The sequence below is a fragment of the Phodopus roborovskii genome, unplaced genomic scaffold (assembly GCF_943737965.1).
Source record: "Phodopus roborovskii unplaced genomic scaffold, PHOROB, whole genome shotgun sequence".
Lineage (NCBI taxonomy): Eukaryota > Metazoa > Chordata > Mammalia > Rodentia > Cricetidae > Phodopus > Phodopus roborovskii.
In genome coordinates, this window is record NW_026126585.1 from 10,194,310 (window position 1) to 10,222,263 (window position 27,954).

Consider the following 27,954-nt stretch of genomic DNA (forward strand, 5'->3'; position numbering starts at 1 on the left):
TGAACATTTCCACTTAAGGAAATGCAGCATTAGTTGTTTGAAAAGAACAAAACAGTTAGCTTAAAAGTTTGGTATGTGATTCACTCGCGTTGTCTTTGGTATTGGTGGAAGTAAATTAACAGCTGCTTTTCTCCTTTTCTCCCTCTCTGTAGGACTTTTTACGTTAATCCTTGCAGCTGTGTTTCCGAGTAACAGTGGAGACAGATTTACCCTCTCTAAACTGTTAGCTGTAATTTTAAGGTAAGAGTATAACATAGGCTAGTTTGCTGTGCTCAGACATATGATACCACATCTGGAAATATGGCTCAGGAGTTAAGAGAGCTCCCTAGAATAATCATGAAGACTGGGGACCAGGTCTAAATACCCATTCACTGAACTGGCTATTCCACAAAGCCTATAAATCTCACAGATCCAGCGCCCTCATCTGGCCTCTCATTGCACACACTAGCACACATACTTTTGTAAACATGCACTCGTATACCTGTGTGGACACAAGCAAGTAATAGTCTTTAAAAATATGACGGTGAAACAATTTATTGTTATAATACATAAGCAAATAACGAGGCAAAAGAAAGCTTCCTGTGGACAAGACGCTGCTTAGGGTAACCGGAGGGAAGGATTCCAGGACAGTGTGGTTCATATCCTCTGGTTCTCACTGACTGCAAGATTATTAAGTCTTGAACTAACTTTCACTTTGGATGTGTCAATATAGTCATCAGTTGTCTATCTCTTTGTCCGGACACATGTCCCTTTTTTATGTTGGCTTCAATTTGTCCCTTTCTTCTAAAATTCAGATTGCATTTTCTCCAGTAATCTTAGCCTGCAGTGCTTTTTTTCCTCTTACTTTCTGTTTAATTCATCTGGCAATTTTATCTCAGGGCACCGCAGCCCCATTGTCAATAAGTACATTTCAGCCTTTCATATGTAACTGTGAGCTAGTGTTGCTTGTCTTCTCTGCTGGGCTGTACACCTTTAAAGGCTGAAACGTTGCTTCATGTTCTATGTATTGCTGAGAGCCTAGCAGAGGCTTTCCCATAGACAGCACTCAAAGGAGCTGCTTCAGTTTGACAACGCAGCTATTTTTGGAAAAAGAGAGCAAAGAAGGTAGCAGGAGAGCTTAATGATGAGGCTCTCTCAGCAGTGGCTGAGACTAAGTCAGAGTCTGTTGCCTCCCCTAGGCCCTGCTCTAGCCCAGAGGACTAGAGCTTTTCTGCTTTGTGACCTTGTTGTAAAATGTGGAGCAATGTCTGTCAAGTATTTAAGTGACTTGCACTTGGCAACAGTAGAAGACTGATCATTCCTTTTATATTCTATATTACAGCTTTTAGACGTAAGGGAAAGCTGGCCAAGGCTCTTTTAGTGACATTCTGGTTGACCCAACTAATCTACATCTAGTCTTTATAATTTCCAGATTTATATTCTTTTTTATGCTTCCAATGATTTAACCAAACATGCTTTTGCTTTTTGGAAATATAATACGTTTGTATTGAGGAAGTAAATGAGGTTTTTATTAAACTTTACCTAAAATATATGCTGATTTTTAAAACTTTTCTTAGTCCCATGTAATAAAGAAAGATTTGATAGAAGAGGGAATGGATATAAAATATTGAACTTGCAAGTACTTTTGACAGAATATTTTGGTTAAAGTAGGTTAAGACTGAGGATTAGGAAACTAAGATCAGCTGCCTGCCAGTTTTTACAAATTAAGCTTTATTGAAACAGTCATTTTCATTCATTTGCTTATCATCTGTGGCTGTTGTGGGGCAGCAGAATTGTCAGAGAAACCACATGGCCATGAGTCTAAAGTAGTTATTTTCTTTCCTAAAAAAAAAAAAAAAAAAAACAAAAACACTGTAGTTTAGGATAATTGATTTTAATTTTTTTGTGTAATTTTACTCTTAAGAATATCTACTGAACACTACTTAATTCTCACTTTGTTTTGAATTGGCCTTAAACAATGAGATTGAATTTTTGTGGCATAGAATTTGATATAACTATAGCCTTGAAGGAAATCTAATGAGTTCAGAAATCACATTCTGCTGTCTGTGATCAAGTCCCAACTCCATTACAAGTTTTGAGAACTTGCATATTATTTTGAAATCTCTTTGCCTGTTTCCTGTTCTGTAAACTGAAGATCACAGTAGAATTTGTCTCATAGGACAGTCATGCGGATGGATGAGGTCAAACTTCTAAACTGTTTCAAGGAACAACGTGTGCTCAGTATATTTAGGCAGCGCCATGGCATCATCCTCTGGATGGAAATGAAATGGTTTCTATTATATTGTGGGAACTTGGTAAACAACAGCTGACTCTAATCCAAACAATGATCATAGCAGGAAACCTGACACTGCCACTAGAGAGGAGGATGATCCAGTGTAAGGAGTATTCTGTTTAGCTTCTAATCTCATTGTTCCATAAGGGAAAACACATTCTTTCTCTATACTACTCCCCAAATGTGCCTGAGACTTTGATCAGTAGGCAAGAGAATTGGGCCATCTTTTAAATTTCCAGCACTTCTGTTTGTTTGCAAAAATAGACACAACTAATAAGCTAGCCAGAAGCAGAAAGGCTGTGCAAGCTCTTCGGCTACCAGAACCATGCCCATCTTGTTCCCTCCCCACTGGAACACACTGCTTTGCTCGTTCTAGATGCTCAGCAAGTGGCAGTCAACTGAGTCAATGTCCGCTGACTTTTCAGCAGCCTTCAGTTGTCTTCTATTGGCCCACTAAAGTCCTGGGGTTGATGGGGCTCATCGCATGTGAAAGGACAGCCTTTCTGTTTACTTAGGCTTCACTTGCAAGAAAAGTGCTATTTCTAGCTTTATGTGCATTTGCTTTATTTCTGCCTTTGAGAGGAGGCTCAGCGAAAGGATGGCAAGTTGTCCTTTATGTAATGAAAAGACAGTAGCATGTAAGCATATTGGGCTTTGGGGACAGACTGCCTGTGTTCCAGCCCTGGCACTGGGTCTTGGTCAGGTTGCTTCGCCTCTTCATGAGTCCCTTCCTTATAAGTCCTCAGTGTGCATTTGTGAGGGTTCACTGTCAGTGTAGTACTGTGCTGAGGAGCCCACAGCACTTATCAGTAAAGTCACTGGATTCTCCGACAGTTTTACCCAAAGTTAGCATGAGTTCTTAGTTCTTATTAGATGATTAGTCTTTTAGGAGGCTCTTTTGCTCATCAGTAATGGGTGTTACTCTCACAGCATTGGAGGTGTGGTGCTGGTGAACCTGTCGGGGTCTGAAAAGTCTGCTAGAAGAGACACAATAGGTAAGTATGTGACTGCTCTTCTGGGGCATTTGAGCAAGCTATGTGCTTACTGCATTGCATGCACACACATGTGCACACATGTGTGTGGGTGTGCACGTGACACAGTTCATGTGTGGAAGTCAGAGGATAACCTGTAAGAATCAACTCTTTCCTTTCCATGTGGGTCCCTGGAATTGAACTCAGGTGTCTAGGTTTGGAAACAGCAAGCACCTCTTAGCTAAGATCTTGCTGACCCAGTCACAGGGTCTTAAAAATTTGTCTGTTAATTTAACTTTTCCTTTGGAAGGGATATGAAACGGGGGGGGGGGGAGGGTTATATGACCTTCACCCAAATTCTTCAGATATTAACTTACATAACTACAAAGCAATTATAAGAATTAATTAATAGGAATTACTATTGCCTACTCATTTTCTCATCCACATTTGTACCTTTATGAGCAGTTACTGCTACAGTGAACACTTAATTTTGGTAGTATGGGCTATAGCCCCATCTCTAATACAGCCATCCTCCCACAGGGCTCTTTTAGTGGCCCGAGACCTGAGATCTTTTACTGATTTGCATTTAGTTGTCTTGTTCCCCTAATGTCCCCTCAACAGGAGCCTTAATGCAGTCTTACTTGTCTTTTATGAATCTGACACTTAAGAAGGGCACAGCTTATCTGTCTTGTACAGTGCATCTCCGTTTGAGTCGGGGGTTTGTCTAGAACTCTTTCTAGTTAAATTGATGTACAGATTGGTAGTAATACCATGCCAGTAATATTTCCTTATCTGATTGGTGCTGAAGACCCATGGCATCGCTTTAACCTTTTGCTAGTGATGTAGTGTCTGTCAGGGTGCTCTAGGGTGAGGTGACTAGTTGTTGAAGTAGCAAGCATCCTGTGGGGAGATACTGTGAAGTTATAGAACTATCCTGTTGTACTCTCAGCCCCTAGTTTTCTCATCTAGTCCGTTTCTTTGCCTTAGCAGTTACTGTTAGAGTAAACATTTAATTTTGATCTACAGCCTTTATTTAGCAAAAACAAAGGTGGCCAGAGCCCAACTTAGTTCATTTCTCTGTATATGTGAAGTACCTAGGACAGGGCAGTGCTCTCCAACCTCTTCCTGGTTCCTACCCAGTCAGCGGTGCTTTGAGCTACATATACCCTTTCTGACCCAGAACTACTCTGTATACATAAAACCTAACGTAGCAGGCATGGTGGCGCACGCCTTTAGTCCCAGCACTTGAGAGGCAGAGGCAGGAGGATCTATGATTTCAAGACCAGCCAGGTCTACAGAGTGAGTTCCAGGATGGCCAGGACTCTACAGAGAAACCCTGTCTTGAAAAACCAAAAATCAAACAAAAAAGACAAACAAATAAACAAACAACAAAAAATATAATATATACTTGTTTTGTGAGTGTAAGATTTTGTTGATAGGCTTTAAATTTGTTTTGATAATAATAAATAGGTAGGCTTAATAAATATTGTTCTTTTGACTAGATTAAAGTATTGAGTGGTCACTTGGCACATCGGTAATTATTTTTTGAAGGCTTAATTAAGGGTTGTTTGAACATGAGTTAATGAAGACAGTAATTATTCATGAACTGTGAGCTTCACAGAGTATTGCATATTTCAACCAATTATAAGCAAACATTTTGTGTTTGTAATTTTCAGTTCTTGGTTTAAAATAAGATATGGGAATTACAAAACAAAGCCAGCAGAGAATAAATTAATGCCACATTTTTAAAGTTTGTGTGAATATATGATGTGTGCATATGTACAAGTGAGTGTGTGAGCATAGGTACATGTGTGACACAATGTTTGTGTGGAGGTTAGAGGACAACCTCAGGTGTTGGTCCTTGATTTCCACCTTGCTTGAGATGGGGTCTTTTGTTATTTGTCACTGTATATGCCTTGCTGCTGGCTTGTAAACTTCCTGGGACTTTCTTTTCTCTGCCTCTCATCTCATTGCAGAGTTCTGGGATTACAGATGCATGCACTTCTGTGTCTGACTTGATGTGGGTCACGGGGATTCAAACTCATGTTCTCATACTTGTGTGGCAAGTGCTTTGCCCATTGGGCCATCTCCCCAACCCATAATACCACAATTAACGTTAGTAAATGTTCCATTGTCTAAAACAGAAGACAAATCGATGGAAATTTAGCAGAGTAGAAAGGATGCTGTGTGGAAGAGGTGTGACCTTATGGATGTGGTGGTAGAGTGTCTGGAAATCCATATAGAGTGATGGGAAGAGCAAGATCAAGAATGGCTTAGAGATGGAAGAGAAGCATTTGTTACATTGTACAACAGCCTATGTCTGAATGGTTCATGTAAAGCAGTGGTTCTCAGTTTGTAGGTTGCAACCCCTTTGGGAGTCAAATGACCCTTTCACAGGAGTTACCTAAGAGCATCACAAAACACAGTTATTATGACTGTATCAGTAGCAAAATTATAGCTGGAAAGTCACAAAAATAATAATTTTATGGTTGGGGACATCACAATATGAAGAACTGTATTTATTAATGGACAGAGTTAGGAAGAATGAGAACCACTGATGTAGAGGAAAGTAAGAGCATGTTTCAAAATTAAAGACAAAATGTTATTTTCTGACTTCCATTGTTAGAATCTGTGTGGGTGTTCAGTTAGGTTACCAAGGCCAATGCTTTTGCACATATTTATTCATCCATTCAGTTCCTTTCTGTCCTAAAGGAGGATCTGGGTGGGATGAGTTAGTTTTGTTTTCATTTTTACATTCTCATTTCTTCATTTAGTATTCAGTGTCTTATTAGACTCTAACTATATGTAGTAATATATATTGAATGAGTTCATGAAGGGATCCTGGAGTTTAAATCATGTGTTTGTTTTTACAGGTTCCATTTGGTCCCTTGCTGGAGCAATGCTCTATGCTGTCTACATTGTGATGATCAAGAGAAAGGTAGACAGAGAAGATAAATTGGATATTCCAATGTTCTTTGGCAAGTATATGTTTAGCCCTTTAGGCTATTTACTTGAAATTATAAATCCATAGGGTTTTTTTTTTTTTAAATGGTTTTTGGAGACAGGGTTTCTCTGTGTAACAGTCCTGACTGCCCTGGAACTCACACCATAGACCAGGCTGGCCTCAAACTCACTGAGATCCACCTGTCTCTGCTTTGGTGCTGGGATTAAAGACACGTGCCACCATTGCCCAGCACAGATTTTTGTTTTTAAAGAGATATGGAGACCCTTTCCCTCTTCTGTATGATTTTTATTTATTTATTTTTATTTTCTTGGAAATATTATGGATTCCAAGGTCTCTTGTTGAACCTTCTGGGCCTCACAATTCACCAACACTAACAGGCCACTGGGTTCTAGAGAGCCGTGTCTGCCTGTCCCCAGAGCTGAGAGCACACGTGTGTACCAGCTGTGTGCTGAGGATGCACTCATATTTGAGCATCAAGCACCTTACTGACTGACTGGCCCATCCAAACCGCAGTCAGCAGGCACCTGGACTGGAGTTCCAGTTGAGCAACCCACTGAAGCCCTCTGTGAGATCGCACGTTTCTAATGTGTTGCCAGGGTTGGAAACTTGAAGTCAGCCATGACTTTAACCTGTGTCTCTTTTATACTCAGGTTTTGTAGGTCTGTTTAATCTGCTGCTCTTATGGCCGGGGTTCTTTTTACTTCATTATACTGGCTTTGAGGACTTCGAGTTTCCCAATAAAGTGGTACTTCTGTGTATCCTTATCAACGGCCTCATCGGAACAGTTCTCTCTGAGTTTCTGTGGTTGTGGTAGGTTCTGTTCTTTTCCAGCAGTTCATTTCTTGTCAGTTTGTTAACTTAGGAGTAGTTTGGACATTTCTGTGTCTTCTGAGTTCTGAAGGTCCCTTCTGTGTACTTCCCTTTCACATAGGTACTTGTAATTGAATACACTTATTCTGAAAGAGCAGAGGCTTTGGTTTTAACTTTTGTGGGCCCTTCACAATGAAGATACATAGAAAGAAGCTCAAAAGTGTTTGTTTAATAAATGAGTGAATATAGACTGTGAATTAATACTCTTCTGGTTTCCTTCCTGCTGCTGTGACCAAAAGTGACTTAGGGGAGGGGAGGCTTACACTTCCAGATGTCAGGCCATCACTGAGGGAAGCCAGGCAGCCCTGCCCATATTAATCATCAGTTAAGACATGACACAGGCCAACCAATCCCTCAGTTGAGACCTCCTCAGACGACTCTAAGTCAGTGGTTCTCAGGCTGTGCATTGCGATCCCTTTGGGGTCTGAACCATCCTTTCACACGGGTTACATATCAGATATCCCAAATATCAGATATTTACATTATGATACATAACAGGAACAAAATTACAGTTATGAAATAGCAATGAAATAATTTTATGGTTGGGGGTCACCACAACAGGAGCAACTGTTTTAAAGACCTGCAGTCCTATGAAGGTTGAGAACCGCTGCTCTAGGCTGTGTTAAGGACAATACAAACTGTTTTAAGTTTGTAAAAGTGCTTTCAAGGTGTTGATTTACATGTGTGAAATTATCAATAAATAAAATACGTCTTTAAAGTATAGTGTTGGGGTCTGGGATGATGGCTCAGTAGATAAAGTTCTTGCTACGCAAACATGAGGATCTGAGTTTGGATATCTAGGCAGGATGGAATACATCTCTAACACTGACTTGGGAGCAGAGAGAGGAAGAGCTATGGAACTCACTTGCCCACTAGTCCAGCTGAATCGGTGACCTAGGTTCAGTGGCAGAACTAGTCTCAAAAATCAGAGAAGGTGAAGAGTGAAGCAGACCCTGAATGTTGACCTCTGGCCTATACATGCACACGTGTACCTACACCTGAGAGCACATGCACACACATGATCATGAATATATGAACACATAAAGACTAGTGTTATACAAATGGAAGTAGCCATGATCTCATGGACATCATATATTTGCATGAAATGGGACACTTGATGCTGCTTACTTAGGGAGCTTGGGAGTGTTTGGTTGTTCACAGGCTTTCTTGTTGTTATGTTTATATTCAGAACTTTACAGATGGATGTATTATATGTGAAAATTATGAATAGATTCTTGGGATGCTAGCATACTAAAATATGTTAGACTGTTTTCATTTAATGACAGTAAGTTTAATGTAAGTTTGAATACAGTGTTCATATGGAGTTAGTGAGACTTCCATTATAGTCTTAGTACAGTTTCAATCAGATTGAAGTTTTCAAAGAGCTGGGCCTTGTGGCACCAGCTTGTCGGTTTCTTCAAGTTTGTGTGTGATTTCAGTTTTACTAATGCTGTTGTGGGGGGTGGGTAGAGAGATATCTCTTTGTTTAAGAGTGCATGCTGGTCTAGCAAAAGACCTGAATTCAGTTCCCAGCACCCACATTGGGAAGCTTACCACTGTCTGTAACTGCAGCTCCAGAGGATTCACACCACTTCTGATCCCCAAGGACACTGTATTCACATGTATAGACCCATTCATATATATGTATATATGTATTCATATAGATGATTTAAAAATTAGTGTGTCAAATCTAAAGAAAAGTAATATGTGGTTCTGTTAGGTATCAAAGACTAAAAATTCTGCTCTGAATTTTAAATTAATGAAATATAATTAATATATATATGCCTGTGTGTGTATGTGTTTATATTTTCAAAGTTGAATAGTATATGCAAGCAGATCTCAAAAATAGTTTAAAGCACCCAGGAACAGTATAATTCCATGTTTGTATTTTTAATATTCAAGGGCAAACTTTGGAATCATATTAGTAACTATTATTTTTTGTGTTTCTGTCCATACTCAGCTTTCATCTTTGCTTGGGATCTCTCAGGCACGTATTATAGGATAGGAAATCTTGGTTCAATTTGTTTAGTGGCATTTTTAAAAAATGTTTTTAATGTAGAAGTTATGTTTTATGTTTCCTTTCTTCTTTTCAGGGGCTGCTTTCTTACCTCATCATTGATAGGCACACTTGCACTAAGCCTTACAATACCTCTCTCCATCATAGCCGACATGTGCATGCAAAAGGTAAGCCAGGTTCTTCATGAGATACTCTAGGAACATCACTAAAGCAGACCCAATGATAGTTGAGGGGTATGTTTAAATAATAAGGGAGGCAGATATGCATAATACTTAATGCTTCTCCTTCTAGAAGGGAGCCCACTACACAGAAACATAAATGGTAGGGGCTAAGGCTCAATCAGTAGAATGATTCTACAAACTTGAGGATGGAGCTCGATCCCCAGAATTTAGGTTTAATAAAAGTCAGAAGTAGTGTTGCATGCATGTAACCCCAGTGCTGGGGAGGTGGAGAGAGAAGGAACTCTGGGGCTCACTGACCAACCAGCCTAGCTCACAAAGGGAGTCCTAAGCCATCGAGTGATTCTGTTTCAAAAAACATCACCTAAGGAAAGACAGCTAGCTGTCTTCTGGGGTTTCTATTGCTGGGAAGGCATACCACGACCACAGCAACTCTTATAAAGGGAAACAGTTAATTGAGAGGTTTAGTCCATTATCTTCATGATGGAGTGCAGGGAGACATACTGCTGGAGAAGGAGCTGAGAGTTGTACATCTTGATACACAGGCAGCAAAAGCAACTGTGTCCCACACTGGCATAGCTTGAGCATCTGGGACCTCAAAGCCCACCCCTACAGTGACACATTTCCTCCAATAAGGCCACACCTACTCTTAACAAGGCCACACCTCTGAATAGTGCCATTCCCTATAGGCCAAGCATTCAGACACATGAGTCTGTGGCAACTATACCCATTCAAACCACCATAAGAGCCAAGGTTGACCTCTGACCTCCACAGTCATGGGCATAGCATATGTACATACATACACCCATACGATTGTACACACACTAAATAGATAAATAACATAAAATACAAAAGAAATAGATAGTCTTAATTTTGGTCTTTCAATATTTTCCCATTAGTTTTCAGGTAAGGGAAACAGCTTTATATGGGGCTTGTAGTGTTTGAGTAGCTGCTTTGTTCCTCGTGTCTTTGGTGTGGTTCCATTGTGTGCAGTAGGAGATTGCTGTAGTATCTAGTAGGGGTAACCTGGTTGCTCGGGTCAGCTCCAATGGGTCTTAACAGTGTGCTGCACTGCTGTGGAAGTGAGCTCCAGGAGAATGATGTGGTGCCCTGGAGGAGGCTCATCTGCATCACACTTAGCCGGCATGTCCCTGCCCTCTTATGTGATGTCCCAGTCTGGACGCAGGGATGCTGCTTATAAACTATGGTGCAGAAGTAACACTCTGGAGCATCTTTGCCTAGAGACATGAGCTAGAAATTCCTTCCTTCCTTCCTTCCTTCCTTCCTTCCTTCCTTCCTTCCTTCATTCTTTCCTTTTCCTTCCTTCCTTCCTACCTTCCTTCTCTCTCTCTTTCCTTGAGATGGGGTCTCATGGTGTTACCCTAGCTGATCTGAAACACACTACATTGATCAAGCTGGCCTTGAACTCACAGGGCTCTGCCTCCCAAGTGCTGGAATTAAAGGCGTGTGCTACCTTGCCCTGTGGGGAAAGTTTCTTTAGTGCTTCTAAGGATGACAGAGGAAAGGAGTATGCACCTGCCTAAGGCTGTGGGAGGAAGACAGTCACTTACTCTACACTTGGAATTTGAATATTTTAAGACATAAATAATCATAGTGTGTTGACTTAATACAATTTGAAAATGTTTGAAACCTGCAGGTGTTCTAGTAGCCTTAATTTTTAGTGCTATTTTTATTTAGGTCTTTGTGTACCTTGTGGACAAAGGCAAAATACTCTCAGTGATGCATAGATTCTTTATTTAAAATGGTACTCTAGGGATAGGAGATGGATCAGTGGTTAAGAGCACTTACTGGTCTTACTGAGCACTTGGGTTCAGTTCCCATCAGGCTGCCTGTAACTCCAGTTGCAGGGAATCCAACACCCTTTCTGCCCTCTGCTAGCACCTGTACATGTGTAGTGCACATACATGCACTCAGGCACACACATATACACATAAATAAGTAAATTTTTACAAAGTAATTCTGTGCTGACATTTATAGATTATTAGATGTTCTGGAGGTAATTCTAAATATTGTTACATTTTGTCAATACTTTGACAGAATACTTTAACTGTGGACTTCTCAGTATCTCTTAATGAGGACTCAATTCCTGGGTGTTCTGTGGGTCACTGAGTGTGCAAATCAGCTCATGTGTTGGAGGATTATTTTGTTTTCTCCCAAAGTCTTCACCAAATACATCATTCTCATGAAACTTTTCTGTTTTAATGGTGTTAAATGGGCCAGCGTGTGCTTTCCAGCAGAGGGAGTTTTTGCCTATGAAAACTCTCCTTTTTTCCTTTTGTTTTTATGAATGTGTGTGTTTGAATGAGTGCATATGGGCCCATGTGTGAATGCAGAGGCCAGAGGACAGCACTGGGTGTTGTTCCTAAGGTACTATCTATCTATTTTTGAGACAGTGTCTCTCCCTGGACCCTGAGGCTTTCTAAGTAGGCTGGCTGGCCAGTGGGCTCAGAGATCCTTCTGTCTCTACCTTATGTACATGTCCTAGGATTTCAATGTGTGCCACTTTGCCCCAGTTTTTTTTTTTTTTTTTTTTTAAATCAGGATTCTGTGGATCAAATCTAATTTTTCATGCTTATGCAATCAAGCACTTTATTGAGCCTTCTCTTTTGTCCCTTATTTCTCTCAGAAGAGGGCAAACACTTTTTCCGTATTTAGCGGACAGGAGTGGCTATTTCCTTTTGTTAACCACTGTGTCCCTCATCACCCTCAGTAGTCAGTGCAGCCTGCTTAGAAAATGGTTTTGGATACTTCAGTTCCATCTAGACACTAAAGGTAACTTCTAAACACCAAGGATGACCTTTTAAGCTTTATGGCATTTCATTATCTTGAGTTTCTTGAGGACCTTGGTCAATGATGGATGTGAGGATCATAATGGTTGCATCAGAGGGCTCTTTTGTGCTGAAGTCTGGCTTCTTGCCTGCTGTTGTTCACTTGGTCAGAGTTAATTCTGGTGTATGTGTGGAGGTCAGAGAAGACCCCCAGGAGTCAGTTTTCTCCTCCCACTGCGTGGGTACCAGGGAGTGACTCATGCTCCCAGGCTTGGCTGCAAGTGCCTTTTCCTACTGAGCTATCTCTCTGAGCTATCTATTCTCATAGGTATTTTGATGGGGAACGAACCAGTTTTGGGTGTTATAATTTGAATTTGTGGGGCTAGAGGTGAAGAGCCTTGTTTCTCTTCCTGAGGATTTGAGTTCAAATTCCAGCATCCATGTCAGACAACTCACAGTTACCCACCCATGACCCCAGCTGCAGAGCATCAAATGCCCCTTTCCAGCCCCTGCTGACACCAGCAGAGATACACATACACATGACCAAAATAAGTAAATAAACCTTTAAGATTGTAAGTAATAGCTGGGGGGGGGGGGGAAGGTGGGGGAGTGTATGCCTTTAACCCCAGTACTTGGTAGGCAGAGACAGGTGAATCTCTGTGAGTTTGAGGCCAGCCTGGTCTACAAAGCGAGCTCCAGGACAGCCACAGCTATTACACAGAGAAACCCTGTCTAAACAAACAGACAAAAAACAAAACAAAACAAAAAAGGACTAAAATTATAAATAGAACTTGTTATGAATTATTGATAGAAGGCTTGCAAAAGTTGTAAGGGTTTCACTTGGTTTTAACACTCAGAACTGTGATATAGCTGTTAACATAGCTGTAACACCACATTGATTTTCAAATCTGAAATTTTGAAGATAGTGTTGGAAATTGAGGAAGAAACATCCACTTGTGGGCAGGGAGAGACCATGGGCACCATGATGCTGGAGACAGACACCCACTCTGGACATCCCACTCTGAGCACTGCACCTAGTAAACATTGACATACCTTTGCTGCTTTTCTTTTGTCCATTCTTTTAGAGCAGTAAGTATTTCTCCTAGTTATTTAGGCAAGTAGAATTGTAAATTGAAGTCCCAGATCCTTTTATATAATAATATTATCAGTGTTTAACCTGTCTTCTTGGTATTTTAATGTCTTAAAGGTAAAAATTGCCTTGATGATAATTTTGAGGTTTTATTTTAATCTTTTGTTTTAGGTGCAGTTTTCTTGGTTATTTTTTGCAGGCGCTATCCCTGTGTTTTTTTCATTTTTTATTGTTACTCTCCTATGCCATTATAATAATTGGGATCCTGTGATGGTAGGAGTCAGAAGAATTTTTGCCTTTATATGCAGAAAACATCGAATTCAGAGGTATGTTTTGTCACAAAGTTTTTTTTCAAGCTTGTGTGTGTACATCCATTCATTCATTCATTCATGTGTCAAATGTGTTCCCTAAGCAACACCTTAGTTTTTGAGTGTTTCACTAGTGTGTTAGTTGGGGTAGCCTGGACCTGAAGATGGAGGTTTCTGCCCTGCTAGGTCCTGCCCTTCAGCCCTAAATAAGCACACAGAGACAGACTGATTATAAAACTCTTGGCTGATGGCTAGCTCTGTCTTAACTACTAACCCATAACTACTAATCTAGTATTTCTACATGGCCTTATCTTACCAGAGAATGTCTGGCATGTCCTATCTTCCCTGCCTCTACATGTTGTCTCTTCGAGTTCTCTCTCTGCCTCTCTCCCCAGCATTCTCCTCGTGTTCTAGTCCCTGCCTCTACTGAGCAATCAGTGTTTTTATTCATTTTATTATTTCTCAGTAAGAGAAACATACATACAGAAGGCATGGACCAGTTTGACTATGCTGGCCAGCAGTGAGCCCCAGGGACCCTCCTTGTCTCCACCCCTGGGATTACATACAGATGCTTCTGTCTTGCCTGGCTACAAGGGTTTGGGTGGTGAATTTACGTCTTACACTTGCGAGGCAATCAAGCCATCTCCCAGCCCTTGTTTTTGTTTTTGAGATCCAGTCTTACCATGCGACCCTAGCTGGCCCTGAACTCCTGACCCTCTCACCTCTGTCTCCGGAGGACCAGTAGCTTTCTGAGATTGGGGCCAGCTTGGGCTACAGGGGCAGACCCTGTTTCAACAGACAAAACAGCAGTGATGGGTAGGCTGAGCAAACTGAGAATCACCACAGTGGCCTGGCTTTTAAGGGTTTTGATAGTAGTTGTTGAAAGTGTGAATTCTGTAATTTGTGTTGTATAAGGAAAAAGATGTGTTTGGATCCTTTGGATGATGAGATAATTTCCCCACTGCTAATTATTAGGAAGCAAATAGTTTGGTTCCCAGGTGGTCTGTAATTGATTTAAATATAGAAAGCTTTGGTTTGGGTGCAGCTGATAATAGACTATGTCAGTACTGGCTTACATGTTCTTTTCTGTTTCGTTTTAGGAGAGCTTTTTGTAGTGCACTTCAAAAACACGAGGAAATTGCTGCTTTTGCCACTAACTGTATTTTGACCTCCCAGCTTCAGACAGGGTAGCAGGCCATTTCTGAGGTTTCTTTTTTAGTTCGATAGCTTTCTTAACTGTTGCCCTTTCTTTAGAGTTTCAGAAGACAGTGAACAGTGTGAGAGCCTCATTCCTATGCACAGCGTTTCGCAGGAGGATGGAGCTACTTAGCTGCTGTCGTCTGTAGTCCAGGTGTGTATTGCACCAGAACTAGTGTTTCATGGTGTTCTTATTCTTGAGAATACTCAAAAGTGGCAGGTTGGCCTTCCTCCTTCCTTGCTCCCTCCCTCCCTCCCTCCCTCCCTCCCTCCCTCCCTCCCTCCCTTCCTCCCTTCCTTCCTTCCTTCCTTCCTCCCTTTCTCCCTCCCCGCTCCTGCCCTCCCTCCCTCCTTCTCTCCCTCCTTTTCTCTTTCCCTCCCTCTCCCTGCCCTCTTCCCTTCCCTCCATCCTTTCCTTCCCTCCATCCCTTCCTTCCCTCTCTCCTTCATCCCTCCCTCTCTCCCTCATTACTTCCTTCTTCCATCCACCCATCTTTCTTTTTTGAGACAAGATCCTCTATGTAGCCCTGGCTAGGCTGGAGCTTGCTATGTGGACCAGACTAACCCAAACTCACAGAGATTCCCACCTGCCTCTTATTTCCAGAGTGTTGGCGTTGGCACTAAAGGTGTGCAACACTACATCCTGCTCCTGCAGGAGATTTTCTAGAATGAGTTTTTTTGAGATGGCCCAAAGTGCTATAGTCCCTGGAGTCAAACCACTTGGGTTCCAGGTCTCCAGGTTCTTTCACAGCTGGATCTGTGACACTTTGGGAGTTTCCTGGCCTCTTTGAACCTGTTTCCTTGTTTGGGAAGTGGCATTGTGCCAGAATGATATTACAGGTATTGAGTTCAAAGTGTCACAATAGTGCCTTCCTCATATTAGATGGCCAGTGAGTTTTAACTCTTTCTCTCTCTGTCACTCTGTGTGTGTGTGTGTGTGTGTGTGTGTGTGTGTGTGTGTGTGTGTGTGTGTATGTCTCCATGTGCGTGCATGTGTTCATGTATGGCCTCTGGCCAGAGGTTGACCTCCATTCCCGGCCTTTATTACTCCCAGCAGTCCCTCAATGAACCTGAAGCTCACTGGTTCAGCTAGAGTGTCTGGCCAGCAAATCCCAGGAACCCTCTCTTCTCCAGCTCCCAGCCCAGGGATCACAGGCATGTGCTGCTGTGCCTGCCTGTTTATGTGGGTTATGGGATGTAAAGTCAGGTCCTCATGCTTGTGCAGCAAACACTGTTCTAGCCGAGTCATCTCTCCAGTCCTTTACTCCATCGTTTTTATTCATCTAAATAATTTTACTCAATGATAAACTTCAGAAAAATATTTTCTAAAGTATTTAGAGTGTCTCACATCTCTTCTTCGTCCTCCTCACTGTGAGTGTGTGTGTGTGTGTGTGTGTGTGTGTGTGTGTGTGTGTGTGAGAGAGAGAGAGAGAGAGAGAGAGAGAGAGAGAGAGAGAGAGAGAGAACTTCAGTTTCCTTACAAGAACATGTGTGAGGGGTTATTTTTTATAAGAGCATGAGCAACCTGCCGGTGGCTACAACACGTCTCTCCTTTCCTCAGCAGCCATTAACTTCCCATAGTTCCTTAGGAAGGGGTGGAGGCAAATGTTGTTAACTCTCTTGTAATCCCCAATCGTAGCTGATTCTCTTGGACTTGCCTGTCTCTTTACAGATTATGCTCTGTTGCTTGTCTGTCCAGCTTTAGGCATCTCCAGGTGACAGACATTTTCATTGAGATAGATGAGGATCTCTACTCCCACACCACATTCTTGCCTCCCAATTCCATGTCATTCTGGCCTCTCCATTATCTGGTGGGACATGGTGACACATGATGTAAACCCAGCATTTGGGGAGTGGAGATCAAGGTCATTCTCCTCCACATAGTGAGTTTGAGGCCATCCTGGGCTATGTCTTAAAAACAAAACAAACAAAAAACAACAGAACAAACACATTTCTCACTACCTCTGTATAGTTGCTACATAACTTTGGAGAGCTCTATATACTGTGTTAGTATTTTTATGCCTAAGTAAGAGCTGGCCACCTCATTAAAAATGTTCCTGATATTTTCTCTAGTACTTCTCTTGCTACAGTGTCTAGAGAACAAACGTTGAAGTTTTCCTTTCATGTAAAACAGGGGAGCCCTCTGACTGCGTAACTGGCCTTCTATGCGATATGTGCTAGAGCCCTGCTTTCCATCCCTTCCTCACCCTTTCTGACGGGAACACTTAGTTGTCCTTCTTCAGGCCATCCAAGACTTGATTGTTTGTTCTCTTTGTTCATGTGGCTTATTCCTTCTTAGCAAAATGGCCTTCATGGCCTGCTGTCTTTTAAGGGAGGCTTGTGGGACAGGTATGCCATTTTCAGATTAAAAATAATGGGGCTGGAGAGATGGCTCAGTGCTTGGGCTCTTGTATAGGAGCTGAGCTTGGCTCCTCACACACATATCAGGCAGCTCACAACTGCCTCTAACCCCAACTGCAGGGGACCCCCTGTCCTTTCTGACCTCTTCAGGCACCACATTCATGTGTACACACCCACAGACAGACACACGGATAGAAGTAAAATATTTAATGTGCAGGCAACTGTGAAGGTGGCTATTTAGAGTGTCTTTATGCCATCATATTTTTTATGGGTTATTTTTCTGTGGAGTGTTCCTCACGTCCAACCTCACCCCATCCCTCCAGGCTGTGTTTCAGTGGTTAGAAAAGCCAGAGCTAGAGGGCTCAGTTGGTAGAGTATGGGACTTTAATCCCAGGGTTGTGGGTTCAAGCCCCATGTTGGGCACCATTTAAGATGGAGGTTTTTGGTCTGCCTGGTCCCACAGCTATTTTGCCTCAAATAAACACACAAAGACTTATATATTCAGTATAAAATGTTTGGCCAATTGCTCAAGCTTTTTATTAGCTAGCTCTGTCTTAATTTTAAGATTAATTTCTATTAATCTATGTATTGCCACGAGGCTGTGGCTTACCCATAATCCAGCATGTTACTCCTCTGGCATCATAGCATCTCTTCTGGCCTTCCTCTCCCTGGCCTTCTCGTTGTCTGGTAGCCCTGCCTATTCTTCTCCAGATCAAGTATCTCGTTACTAAATACATGTATTGTGTATGGTGGGTATTTCAGCATTAAGATAATTTGCTTCTCAGACTCTGCTGCAGAAAAGTAGAATGATGTAAATGATGAGTAACCATTTTCTGTATCCTTTTGTTTTTAGAGTAATGGGACATTCTACAGCGAAGAGACAATCAGGCAGGTTCTTTGTAGAGGTGTTTCAGTGCCTAGTCTAAACACCAGTTTCAGTTCTTTGAAACTCTAAATACATTTTCCTCATGCCTGCTTTCTTCATTTTCAAAATGAAGGATGTTCCATGTAGGTTGTGTGCAGTCCAGTTGCTCCAAAGGACCAAACTGCCTTATGTACCAGTTCAGTTCATGAAATCACTGAAACCAATCAAGGAACAAAGTCTTTCCAGGGAACTCTTAAACATGCTCCTTCAGACTGAGTCACGAGAAATCACCTACATGAGCAGATGAGCGTTCTGACAGGCATTGCCTGTAGTGGGTGCAGATTCTATTTTTCAAGTTTTGTAGATTGCAAAATAACCACACAGAAGAAATGTTAATGGAACAAGTGTGTTCATGCAGAGGACAAGTGTTTGAGCAAAGATCTGGTCCAAGTGCACTCACTGTGTGATCTCTCCCTGGTGTTTGGTGCCTTGTATCTTTAAAAATGTGACAAGCCCTAACAGTTATACAGGGGAAGAATTGTAAACTGGAAAATCACATATTTCTAAAGGCTGTGCGACTACAAATTAGTTAAGAAAGCTCTGTTTAATTTAGAGTTTTAAAGGAATATTCTCTCTTCAATTAAATTTTCATAATGGAATGGTTTAAATTGAAGTGGTAAAGAATATTATTAGAATAAAATGTTTGTATATATATTTGTGTATTAAAGATGTATCAAGTAATTTTGTATTTTTTTCCCACATATAAATTACTCTAAAACTGGGTGCTGCTTCCTTAAACAATCTTACTTTCCTAAGTAAATATAAATGGTTAAAATAAAAAAGAAAGGCAAGGAGATACTCCGGTGTAAAGATAACATCTGATTCTTTCGTCTGTCATTATTAAATCATGGGGCAGGGGGCCCCATCTCAGTTGGCACACAGGAAGCCCTGGGTTCCATTCCCAGCCTGCATAACCCACATGAAGTGATGCATACCTGGAATCCCAGCACTCAGGGTGGAGGCAGGAGGATTGGGAGCTCAAAGCTGTGCATGGCTACAAAGTGGATTTATGGCCAGCCCTGGAGAGCGAGACCGATCTCAAAATACATATAAAATACTCACAGTGTGTGTGTGCTTCTGGAATTGTTTCCTGTTGGTGAATTCATGTCTGAAGACTCTGAATTCTAGGTAGTCAGAATCCAATCCTGTTTCAAGTAAGAACCATTCTCCAAATCACTTAATGAATCTCATTTTTAAAATTACCTTTACAGGATTCCATTTTATCCTTTTCACATCCTTAAAATTGGTTCAGTGTTAACCCAAATCTAAAATAAAGGTTAGCTGTCTTTCTGCTTAGTCCGGAGTCCTCTGCATTATGTTAATTTAAATAGCAGACAGCTGTGTTTTTCACTTGGGGCCACAAGTCTTATTCTAAAACCAATGCTGGTTGGCAGGGTAAAAGACATACAGAGGATGGGAAGAGTTCTCAGTAAAGTGCTTATCTTGCCAAGCATGTGGGTCTGGGTGAGATCTCCAGAACTGATAATAAAAATAGCCAGGGTGGTCGTGATGGAGAAAGGCGGACCCTGGGGCTTGCTGGCCCACTTGGTAAGGTCCAGGTCAGTGGAAGACCCTGCCTCAAACAAGTCATGGAGCCAGGAGGATGACTCAGATTGCTGCACAAACCTGATGACCTGACTTGGATCAAGAACCCACACAAAACCCCCCCTGTAGTGATATGCCTCTGTAATCCCTGCACTCCTTTGGTTCTGTGTGTGTGTGGGGGGGGTGGAGACATAGGGGTTACTAGGAAGTTGGCATAATTAGAAACAGGAGAAACTGTAGTGATGGTGGGAAATAACAAGCAACTTCTGAGGGTTGTTCACACACACACACACATACAGGGACACACATTTTTTAAGAATCAAGGTGGGCAGTACCTAAGGAATGGCAATTGCTAATGACCTACACACATTCTTCACATGTGCACACATTTACTGCAGACATGAATACATGCAACATGCACACACACACACACACACACACACACACAAACACAAACACAATATGGATTTCTGAGGAACTTTTAGAAACATCATACTGAAGTAGCTTGCTGTCTTAGGTTTGGAGAAATAGCCGGATCCTATGTCTGGCAGGCAAAAGGAAGCTGACTGTCACATGGCGTGGTATCCTGAGCATGGAAACCTCAAAGCCCACCCTCACAGTGACACACTTCTAACAAGGCCACCCCACTCCAACAACGCCACACCTAACGCTGCTCCCTGTGAGATTATGGGGGGGGCAGTTACATTCAAACCACCACCAGACTAATTCTGGTTGGCTGTTACCCATATCTGTAGTTTTCTGGATTTGCTGTCAGAGTTTACAAAGGTCTTCCACAATTTCCAGGGCAAAATAATTGAGATAGTGAAAGTAAAACTCAATTTGAGATGTTAATCTAAATACAGTGGGCGGAGCTGGTGGGTTCAGTGTGCATTGGTTGCCTTGCCCTCTTGTCTCACGGAGGATGCTTGCCAGTCGGGATTAAGGATTGATGAGTAAGCCTCAGTTAACCTGAGTAATGGATCTGCATCAGGCCCCTGGGAAGTCACCATTGAACTAGTGAACTTTGGGGTAAATTACTACCACTTTCTCTCCTGCCTGCTATCTTTCTCCTCAAGTTTTACTTTTCTGGGTGATTTATTATTTTTTAAATTGATTTATTCTTTGATCACATCATATATGTATACAATCTATTCTGGCACCCCCATCCTCAACCCTCTTACCCTCCTCCCCCACAAACCCACCTTCCCACCCACCCCATCCTTCCACTAAGTCCCCATCTCACTATCATGGTTTTGCTTTGTGAGCCACCGTGACGATGTCTACTGATTCACAAGTAGCTTATCAATGGTCGCATCCCTAATGACAATGACTTTCTTTCCCCCAGCATCCCTCCCTTGCTGTCATTAACTCTGGTGGAGTAGGGTCACAGGAGCCCCTACCCTGATGGGTCATTCTGTAAATAGGTTTCTCTTATTGGTTAATGAATAAAGCACTGTTGGCCAATAGGAAAGCAAGATAGGTGGGACTAGGAGACAAGGAGGATTCGGGAAGAGTAGGGAGGAGATTCAGCATGGAGGATGGAGAGAGCAGAACACGGGCCCTCTCTCTGGTAAGATAAGACTATGTGGAAATACTTAGATTAATAGAAATGGGTTAATATTGAAGACAGAGCTAGCCAATAAGAAACACTAGCAACAGGCCAACAGTTTTATATGTAATGCAGCATCTATGTGTGTTATTTGGGGCTGATAAGGCAGTGAGACCAGGCTGGCGGGAAACCTGCTCAGAATACTACCCCATCTAAGACAACTGTAGAATCTTCTTAGTAGGGCCTAGACAACCAGTCAAAGGCTACTGAACAGCTTTACAAACATGTGTATTCCTTCTGGTGGAGACAGTCTCAAATGCAACTAGAGTAGTTTGTTTCCCTCTTAATGGTCATGCTATCATTACTCAGTGGGCATACTGCTTTGCAGGTCTGTTTGTAGCACATAGGGTCCAGGTGGTAGGCACATTGCCCATGATGAACTTTTCAGCACACATCTTGCTCAGGTCTAACATTAGCAGTGGCCAAAGCAACCCCTCTGGCTCAGCCTCAGCCCACCAGGATCAACTGACAGCCACTTCTACTGGCTCCTGTATTGGTAGCAATACCTCCTTCCATCCTGGGCTCCTCCTGTAAAGACCCTTAGGTTCCAGTATGACAGGACCCACACCTCCCTGGGCTCTAGTTCTGCTGTGGCCTGCCCAAAAATTGACAAGAAAGGTTCGAGGCTCTAGCCCTGGTGGCCCATTACCTCTGGACTAACATGCACCACCTGCAGCCTCAACAGAGGTCAGGGTGTCTGAGGAGCCTGCTCTTTCCTGCTTGCCGCCCACATATGTGGATATGTGTATACCCGTGTATGGATATGTGCACATGAGTGCAGTGCCCTTGGTCAAAATGAGAGTGTTGAATCCCCGGGAGCTGGAGTGATGGGTAGTTGAGTGTAGGTGCTGAGAAATGAACTTGGGTTCTCTGTAGAAGTATATGTTCTTATACACTGAGCCGGCATCTCCCCAGCCCCTATCTGGGTAATTCTTATATTTAAATTCTGTAGCCATTGGAGAGTGAGCAAGGGAAAGTGTCTATGTTGCAGCCGCCTCCTCCTCTACTCCTCCTTTTCCTTCTACCTACCTCTTTCTTCAGAGCCTCCTTCATCTTCTTTCTCCTCCTCCTTCCCCTCCTCATTCACCTCCTTGTTCTTTTCATTGTCTTGAGATGGTCTTATTCCCAGGATAGCCCCAGACTCACTATCTAGTTAGTTCTGTCCTTAGAACTCCTAATCCCCCCTTCCTCAACTTCAGAAGCGCTGGAATTACAGCTGTGTGCCCGACCTCCATGATTTGTATTTTAGGGTACTCAAAAGGTAATGTGTTGAAAGTTGGGTACCATCATCTGTACCACCTACTTAGGAGACAGAAGGAGGAGGAACATTTCAACCCTAGAGTGTGGAGCTAGCATAACATGCCAGACTCATCTCAAAATCAATTATAAATAAGTAAACAAATATCCTAGTTTGCTATTATGTTGCTGTGATAAAGCATTATTACCAAAAACAACAACTTCCAGGGACAAGGAGTTGTTTTTTTTTTTTTTTCAGTTACAGGTTACATACAGTCCATTGTGGAGGGAAGTGGGGGCAGGAGCTCAAGGCAGGAACCTGGAGGCAGGAACTGAAGCCAGGCTCACACAGCACAGCCCACCTATATAAGAATGGTACCACTCACAGTGGGCTGGGCCCCCTAACATCAATTAGCAATAAAAAAGAAAAATGCCCCACAGCCCAGTCTGATGGAGGCAGTCTTTCAAACAAGGGTCCCTCTTCCCACGTGCATAAAATTGACAAGATTGGCTATCTCAATAAATAGGGAGGAAGAGTGGGAGGAAGGCAGACAGGCTGGCTAGTCCTGTGATCACAGAGAGTGCATTGCAGACTTAGAAATGGTAGGGAGAGCAGCAAGCTGGCTTAGTAGGTAAAGACACTTGCTGCTGGGTCAGTGAAGGAAGAGGCCTGACTCTTACAAGTTGTCTTCTGAGCTCCATAGGTGCGATTAGTAAATGCAAAGAAAAGTGTTATCAATTAATGATGGGCACAAGTCCCAATCAAGAGCAGCTAATGCCTTCCCCACACCCCAACACTGGCCTGTAGTTAGTTTTCTGAATCTCAATATGCATAAGAAGCCCTAAACCCTGTTTCCAGTCTTCTCCTTTTATCCCTATACATAATTTATATCTCATTATTACAGTGTCTCAAGTGAAGGCAGTGTGCTTGTGTTTTGGTTTGGGGTTGTTTGGTTTGGTAGATGTATAGGTGTGTACACATATATGCAGCTGCACATGTGTGCAGAAAGAAGCCAGAATTCACAGTAGATGTCACTCTCTACCTCAGTTTTTGATTTTTATTTTTTAAAATTTTTCAAGACAGGGTTTCTCTGTGTAGCTTTGTAGACCAAGCTGGCCTGGAACTCATAGAGATTCGCCTGCTTCTGCCTCCCCAGTGCTGGGATTAAAGGTGTGTGTCACCAATGCCCAGCTAGCTTTTGAAATTTTTATTTCTTCATATATCTTTCTGTGTATGTGCATGGCATACACTCCCATGGAGACCAGAGGACAAGCTGTGGGTGTCTGTGCTGTCCTATCACAGATCCCAGAAATTATACTCCAGTCGTCAGCCTTGGTGTCAAGTGCCTCTATGGGCTGAGCTATCTCTCTTGCCTCCAACATAGTTTTTGAAACAAAGTCACTGAAACTTAGTACCCCCCAAGCACTAAGCTTGCAGACATAAACCACCATGCCCAGCATTTTATGGATGCAGGGGATCTGAACTTGGGACCTCATGCTTACAGGACAGACACTTTATTGATTGAGCTGTCCCCTCTGTTTTGTCTGGGAAAATTCCTGGTTGATGATAATCAGAATCCCAAGGGCAACAAAACAGAAATGAGGCAGGACAGTGTGGATGGATGTGTCTAGGAGCTTGGAGGGCATTCGGTATGTGCTGGGCACCTATGCTTTTCCTTAAGTAAATGTAAAAGTTTTTATTGAGATACTGGCTTCTGTCAGCCTGGTGTAATTAATTCTTCACATTGAACTGGTTTTTGCCTGGCAGCTGATGGATAGGACTCATTGTCTCAGTAGAAGTGAGCTCACAAGGTTAAGTGAGAATGTTCTCAGAGGTGTCTGGCCTTGTCTCAGGAAGAATGCTAATGTCCATTTTGATATCCATCATGTAGGACCAACTTGGGGTTGGAACTTTCTAGAAGCTACTTTTCTCATCAGATCCATAGCACTCATCATTGGCATGCCTGATGAACAAATAAAACCTTCCTGAAGGACACAGAAGCTTATTAGGAAATAGTATTCCCCATAATCTTATTAGCAAATTAATCGAATGCCATCACCATCCTCAGCTTTATTGGTTGCTGTCACTTCGTCCTACTGTCCTTTTGAAATAGGTTTTGTTAGTGGGTAATATTTGCAGAAAATATTGTACAATATTGTGTGCTGGGTTTTTAATGATGGTGTGGCTTATGTGACCTGGTTAATTTATAGGATTTAAAGCTATAGCTCATATATTCAACTGTACTGTATTCATAGTTGTCTCGGTATACTCAAAATCCTGCCTGGATATTTAAGAGCCTCTCTCCCTCTCTCTCCCTCTCCCTCTCTCTCTCTCTCTCTCTTGCTCGCTTGCTCCCCTCTACCTCATTCATGTTGTGTATGTGAGTGAAGGTTTGCACATGCACATAGAAGTGAGGGACAAACTTGGGTGTCAGTCTGTCCCATACTCCTTATTTGAGACAGGGTGTCTATTGCTCACCACTGTGTGTAGACCATGAAAGCTAGCCCATGGCCAACCCACGTCCAAGGTCCCTTTGTAAATAGACTTGGAGGTTTTGGTTCCACATTCCTTTTTAATAGCATCAGTTTTACTTTCCTTGGCAAAAACTGGTAATATCATGCTTCATAAGATTACTATATAGACTTGGGGAAATGCCCTTTAAATCTCAAGAGTGTTTAAAGAGTTCATTAAAAATTCAAAGCGAACAATGACCATGGGAACTCTTCTGTTGTTTTTATTGGAAGCTCCTGTTTTGTTGATGGAGACAAAGATTGACTAATGATAGGAGCAATTTTACCAAAATTCTTAGTTTCTTATCTTGTTTATTTCTTTCTTTCTTTTTTTATCATCTAAAAACTCGTGGTTTGTTTACCTTCAAGGTTAAGCACCACTTTGACAGTACTACATGTAAAAGCAATGTTTCAATAGATGTATGTTATTAGACATGTGTGTGAATGTGGTGTGTGTGTGTGTGTGTGTGTGTGTGTGTGTGTGTGTGTACCAGCACATACCAACACAGGTCAACTTTCCAGGGTCTGTTCTTGCCTTGCACTGTGTTGAAACCCTGCTGGCCTGGAAGTTTCTAGGCTATTCTAGCTCCCCTCCAATCTTTCCAATAGAAGTACTGAGAGGACAGATGCGTGCCAACACATCCAGATTTGAATGTGGGTTCCAGGGACAGAGCTCATGCCACCAGGTTTGCAGAGCTGTCTATCCCTCCCACCCAATGAGCCACGACCCCAAATCCCTTGGTATATATCCAAAACAGAAAGATTATTTGGGGAAACTAACTAGTACTCTCTGGGTGGACGCATTTACCAGGTCTGCAACGAGAGCACTTAATTTATGTGACCTCAATGTGACTGTAGTTTTGAGTCAGGAATTTAGGACAGAAAAGCCATTTCCTTCATGCTTCAAAAAAATATTTATTTACCTATTAATTGGGGGATAGCATACACATGCCAGAACACACAATGTCAGAATATACATGAGGGGACCAGAGGACAACTTGCAGGACGTGGTTCTCGTCTTCTACCACTTGGGTTGAGGGATGGATTCTGGTCGCCAGGCTTGGAGACAAGCCCCTTTAGGGCCAACCTCCCTCACGAGCATTCATGCCCAGCAAAGTAAAACTTCCACACTGAATTCTTCACCAGTTTTTAAATTGTGAACTTTACTTTTTAATTTCATTTCACATGTGCTTTCTTTCTGACAGCTACTTTTATGAACTTGTGTTTGGATCCTTGTATCCTGAATGCTAAGTGCTTGATATTTCTCTATTGGCTTTTCCTGTAACTAGTACCTACCCCACCCACAGAGTTTCTCTATGTATCCCTGGCTGTCCTGCACTTACTTTTTAGATTAGGCTGGCCTCAAACTCAGAGATCTGCCTGTCTTTGCCTCCTGAGTGCTGGGACTAACAGCATATGCCACCATTGCCTGGCTCCTTTGCCCCGCCCTGGACCCACAGTACTGTCAACCCAGGTGAGAACACATGTGATGCAATGTGCCCTGGACAGTTATCTCTCAATTGGAAACACCCTCACAAGATTGACTTGTGGGAAAGCCTGTGGGGCACTTTCTTGATTAGTGATTGACACAGGAGAGTCCAAACTACGGTGGGTGGTGCCACCCCTGGGCAGGTGGTCCTTTAGTGTTTACAAAAGCAGACAGAGAAAGCCATGGTGAGCAAGTCAGTAAGCAGCACACATCAGCGGATTCTGCTTCGATTCCGGCCTCCAGGTGTCTGCCCTGTTTGAGTTCCTGATGGACTGTGATGTAAGCAGAACTAAACCCACAGCGGCGCCAGCCCCACTTAACACACAGAGACCCTGTATTAGATATAACGCTGTTGTCCAGTTACTTGTTTCTTATTGGCTAGCTCTGTCTTAAGTATTAACCCATTTCTATTAATCTAAGTATTTCCACCTGGTCTCATCTTACCGGAGAGTGGGGCCAGCGTCTGCTCTCTCCAGTCTCTACATGCTGACTCCTCCTCACTACTTCCTCAAATCCTTGTCTCCTAGTCCCGCCTATCATGCTTTCCTATTGGCCAACAGTGCTTTATTCATTAACCAGTATGAGAAACATATTTACAGAATGACATCTCCCATCAAAACCTTTTTTGCTCACATCCTTTTTTGCTCACGGTGTTTATCATAGCAACCGAGACCATAACTAAGACAGAAATTGTGGGTAAATAGTTGATTGGAGTTTGGAGACATACAAGACTTAAATGAATAATAATTTGTGTCCATTTGGAAGAGTCTCCTTGATCTACTGCCTGCTGGGGATACCTGGGATGCTGGGGGTTGAAGCCAGGGTCTGTGCATGTTAGGAAAGTGCTCTGCCATGGAGCTACTTTCCTAGCCGTTGCTGGGTATCTATAGGAAGAGCACCAGCGAATGGAGTAAGGGGAGTATTTCTTCAGTAGCATTTGAAATAGTTCCTTCTGAGCTGCAAAGATGGCATAACTATTAATAATTGCTTTGTAAATCATGACAAGAGTTTGGACCCCAGGACCCACAAAATAAATGAGGAGTATGGCCAATGTCTGTTACTCAGCTTCAAGGAGGGTGGAGACAAGAGGAGGATCATTGGGACTTGATGGTGTCCACCCTAGCCAAGATATAAGACCCGGGCTCACGGAGGAGTAGGTAGAAAATGATGGAAGAGGGGTACATGATGCCCTTTTCTGATCTCTGTGTGGATGCATGGGTATACTTACCCTCACACACAAATGCACATACATTCACACACACACACACACACACACACACACAGTGAGACAGAGAGAGACAGAAAGAAAGATACATTTTTCCTTTTTTATTTAAATTAGAAATAATCTTATTTTATATTCAATCCTAGTTCCCTCTCCCTCCCATTCTCCAATGCCCCCCCCACTGACCCTCCATCCCATCCCCTTTCTGCTCCATAGAAAGGATAAGGCCTTTTCCGGGGGATCATCAAAGTCTGTCTCATCTTTTGAGGCAGGGCCTAGGCCCTCCCCCATGTGTCTAGGCTGAGAGAGTATCCCTCTATGTGAAATGGCTCCCAATGTTCATTTGTATACTAGGGATAAATACTGTTCTATTAGTTCTATTACCGGGCCTGGTTCTG

General features: G+C 42.5%; 1 protein-coding gene across 2 annotated transcripts in view; it reads left to right on the forward strand.

Moving 5' to 3' along the window:
* Slc35f5 (solute carrier family 35 member F5) overlaps positions 1 to 14,824 on the forward strand; it is a 29,172-nt gene extending 14,348 nt beyond the window's left edge. The window contains exons 9-15 of one of the 2 annotated variants that reach the window (XR_007835767.1): positions 153 to 240; positions 3,203 to 3,267; positions 6,117 to 6,221; positions 6,859 to 7,018; positions 9,172 to 9,262; positions 13,353 to 13,479; positions 14,716 to 14,805. Coding sequence is in view for 1 of the 2 variants with exons in the window: in XM_051203981.1 (XP_051059938.1) it covers positions 153 to 240; positions 3,203 to 3,267; positions 6,117 to 6,221; positions 6,859 to 7,018; positions 9,172 to 9,262; positions 13,325 to 13,479; positions 14,716 to 14,791 (740 nt within the window). In the remaining variant the exon portion in view is untranslated. Of the gene's footprint in view, positions 1 to 152; positions 241 to 3,202; positions 3,268 to 6,116; positions 6,222 to 6,858; positions 7,019 to 9,171; positions 9,263 to 13,324; positions 13,480 to 14,715 lie in introns of both variants that reach the window. The other variant, XM_051203981.1, reaches the window with a different exon arrangement.
* The last annotated feature ends 13,130 nt before the right edge of the window (positions 14,825 to 27,954 follow it).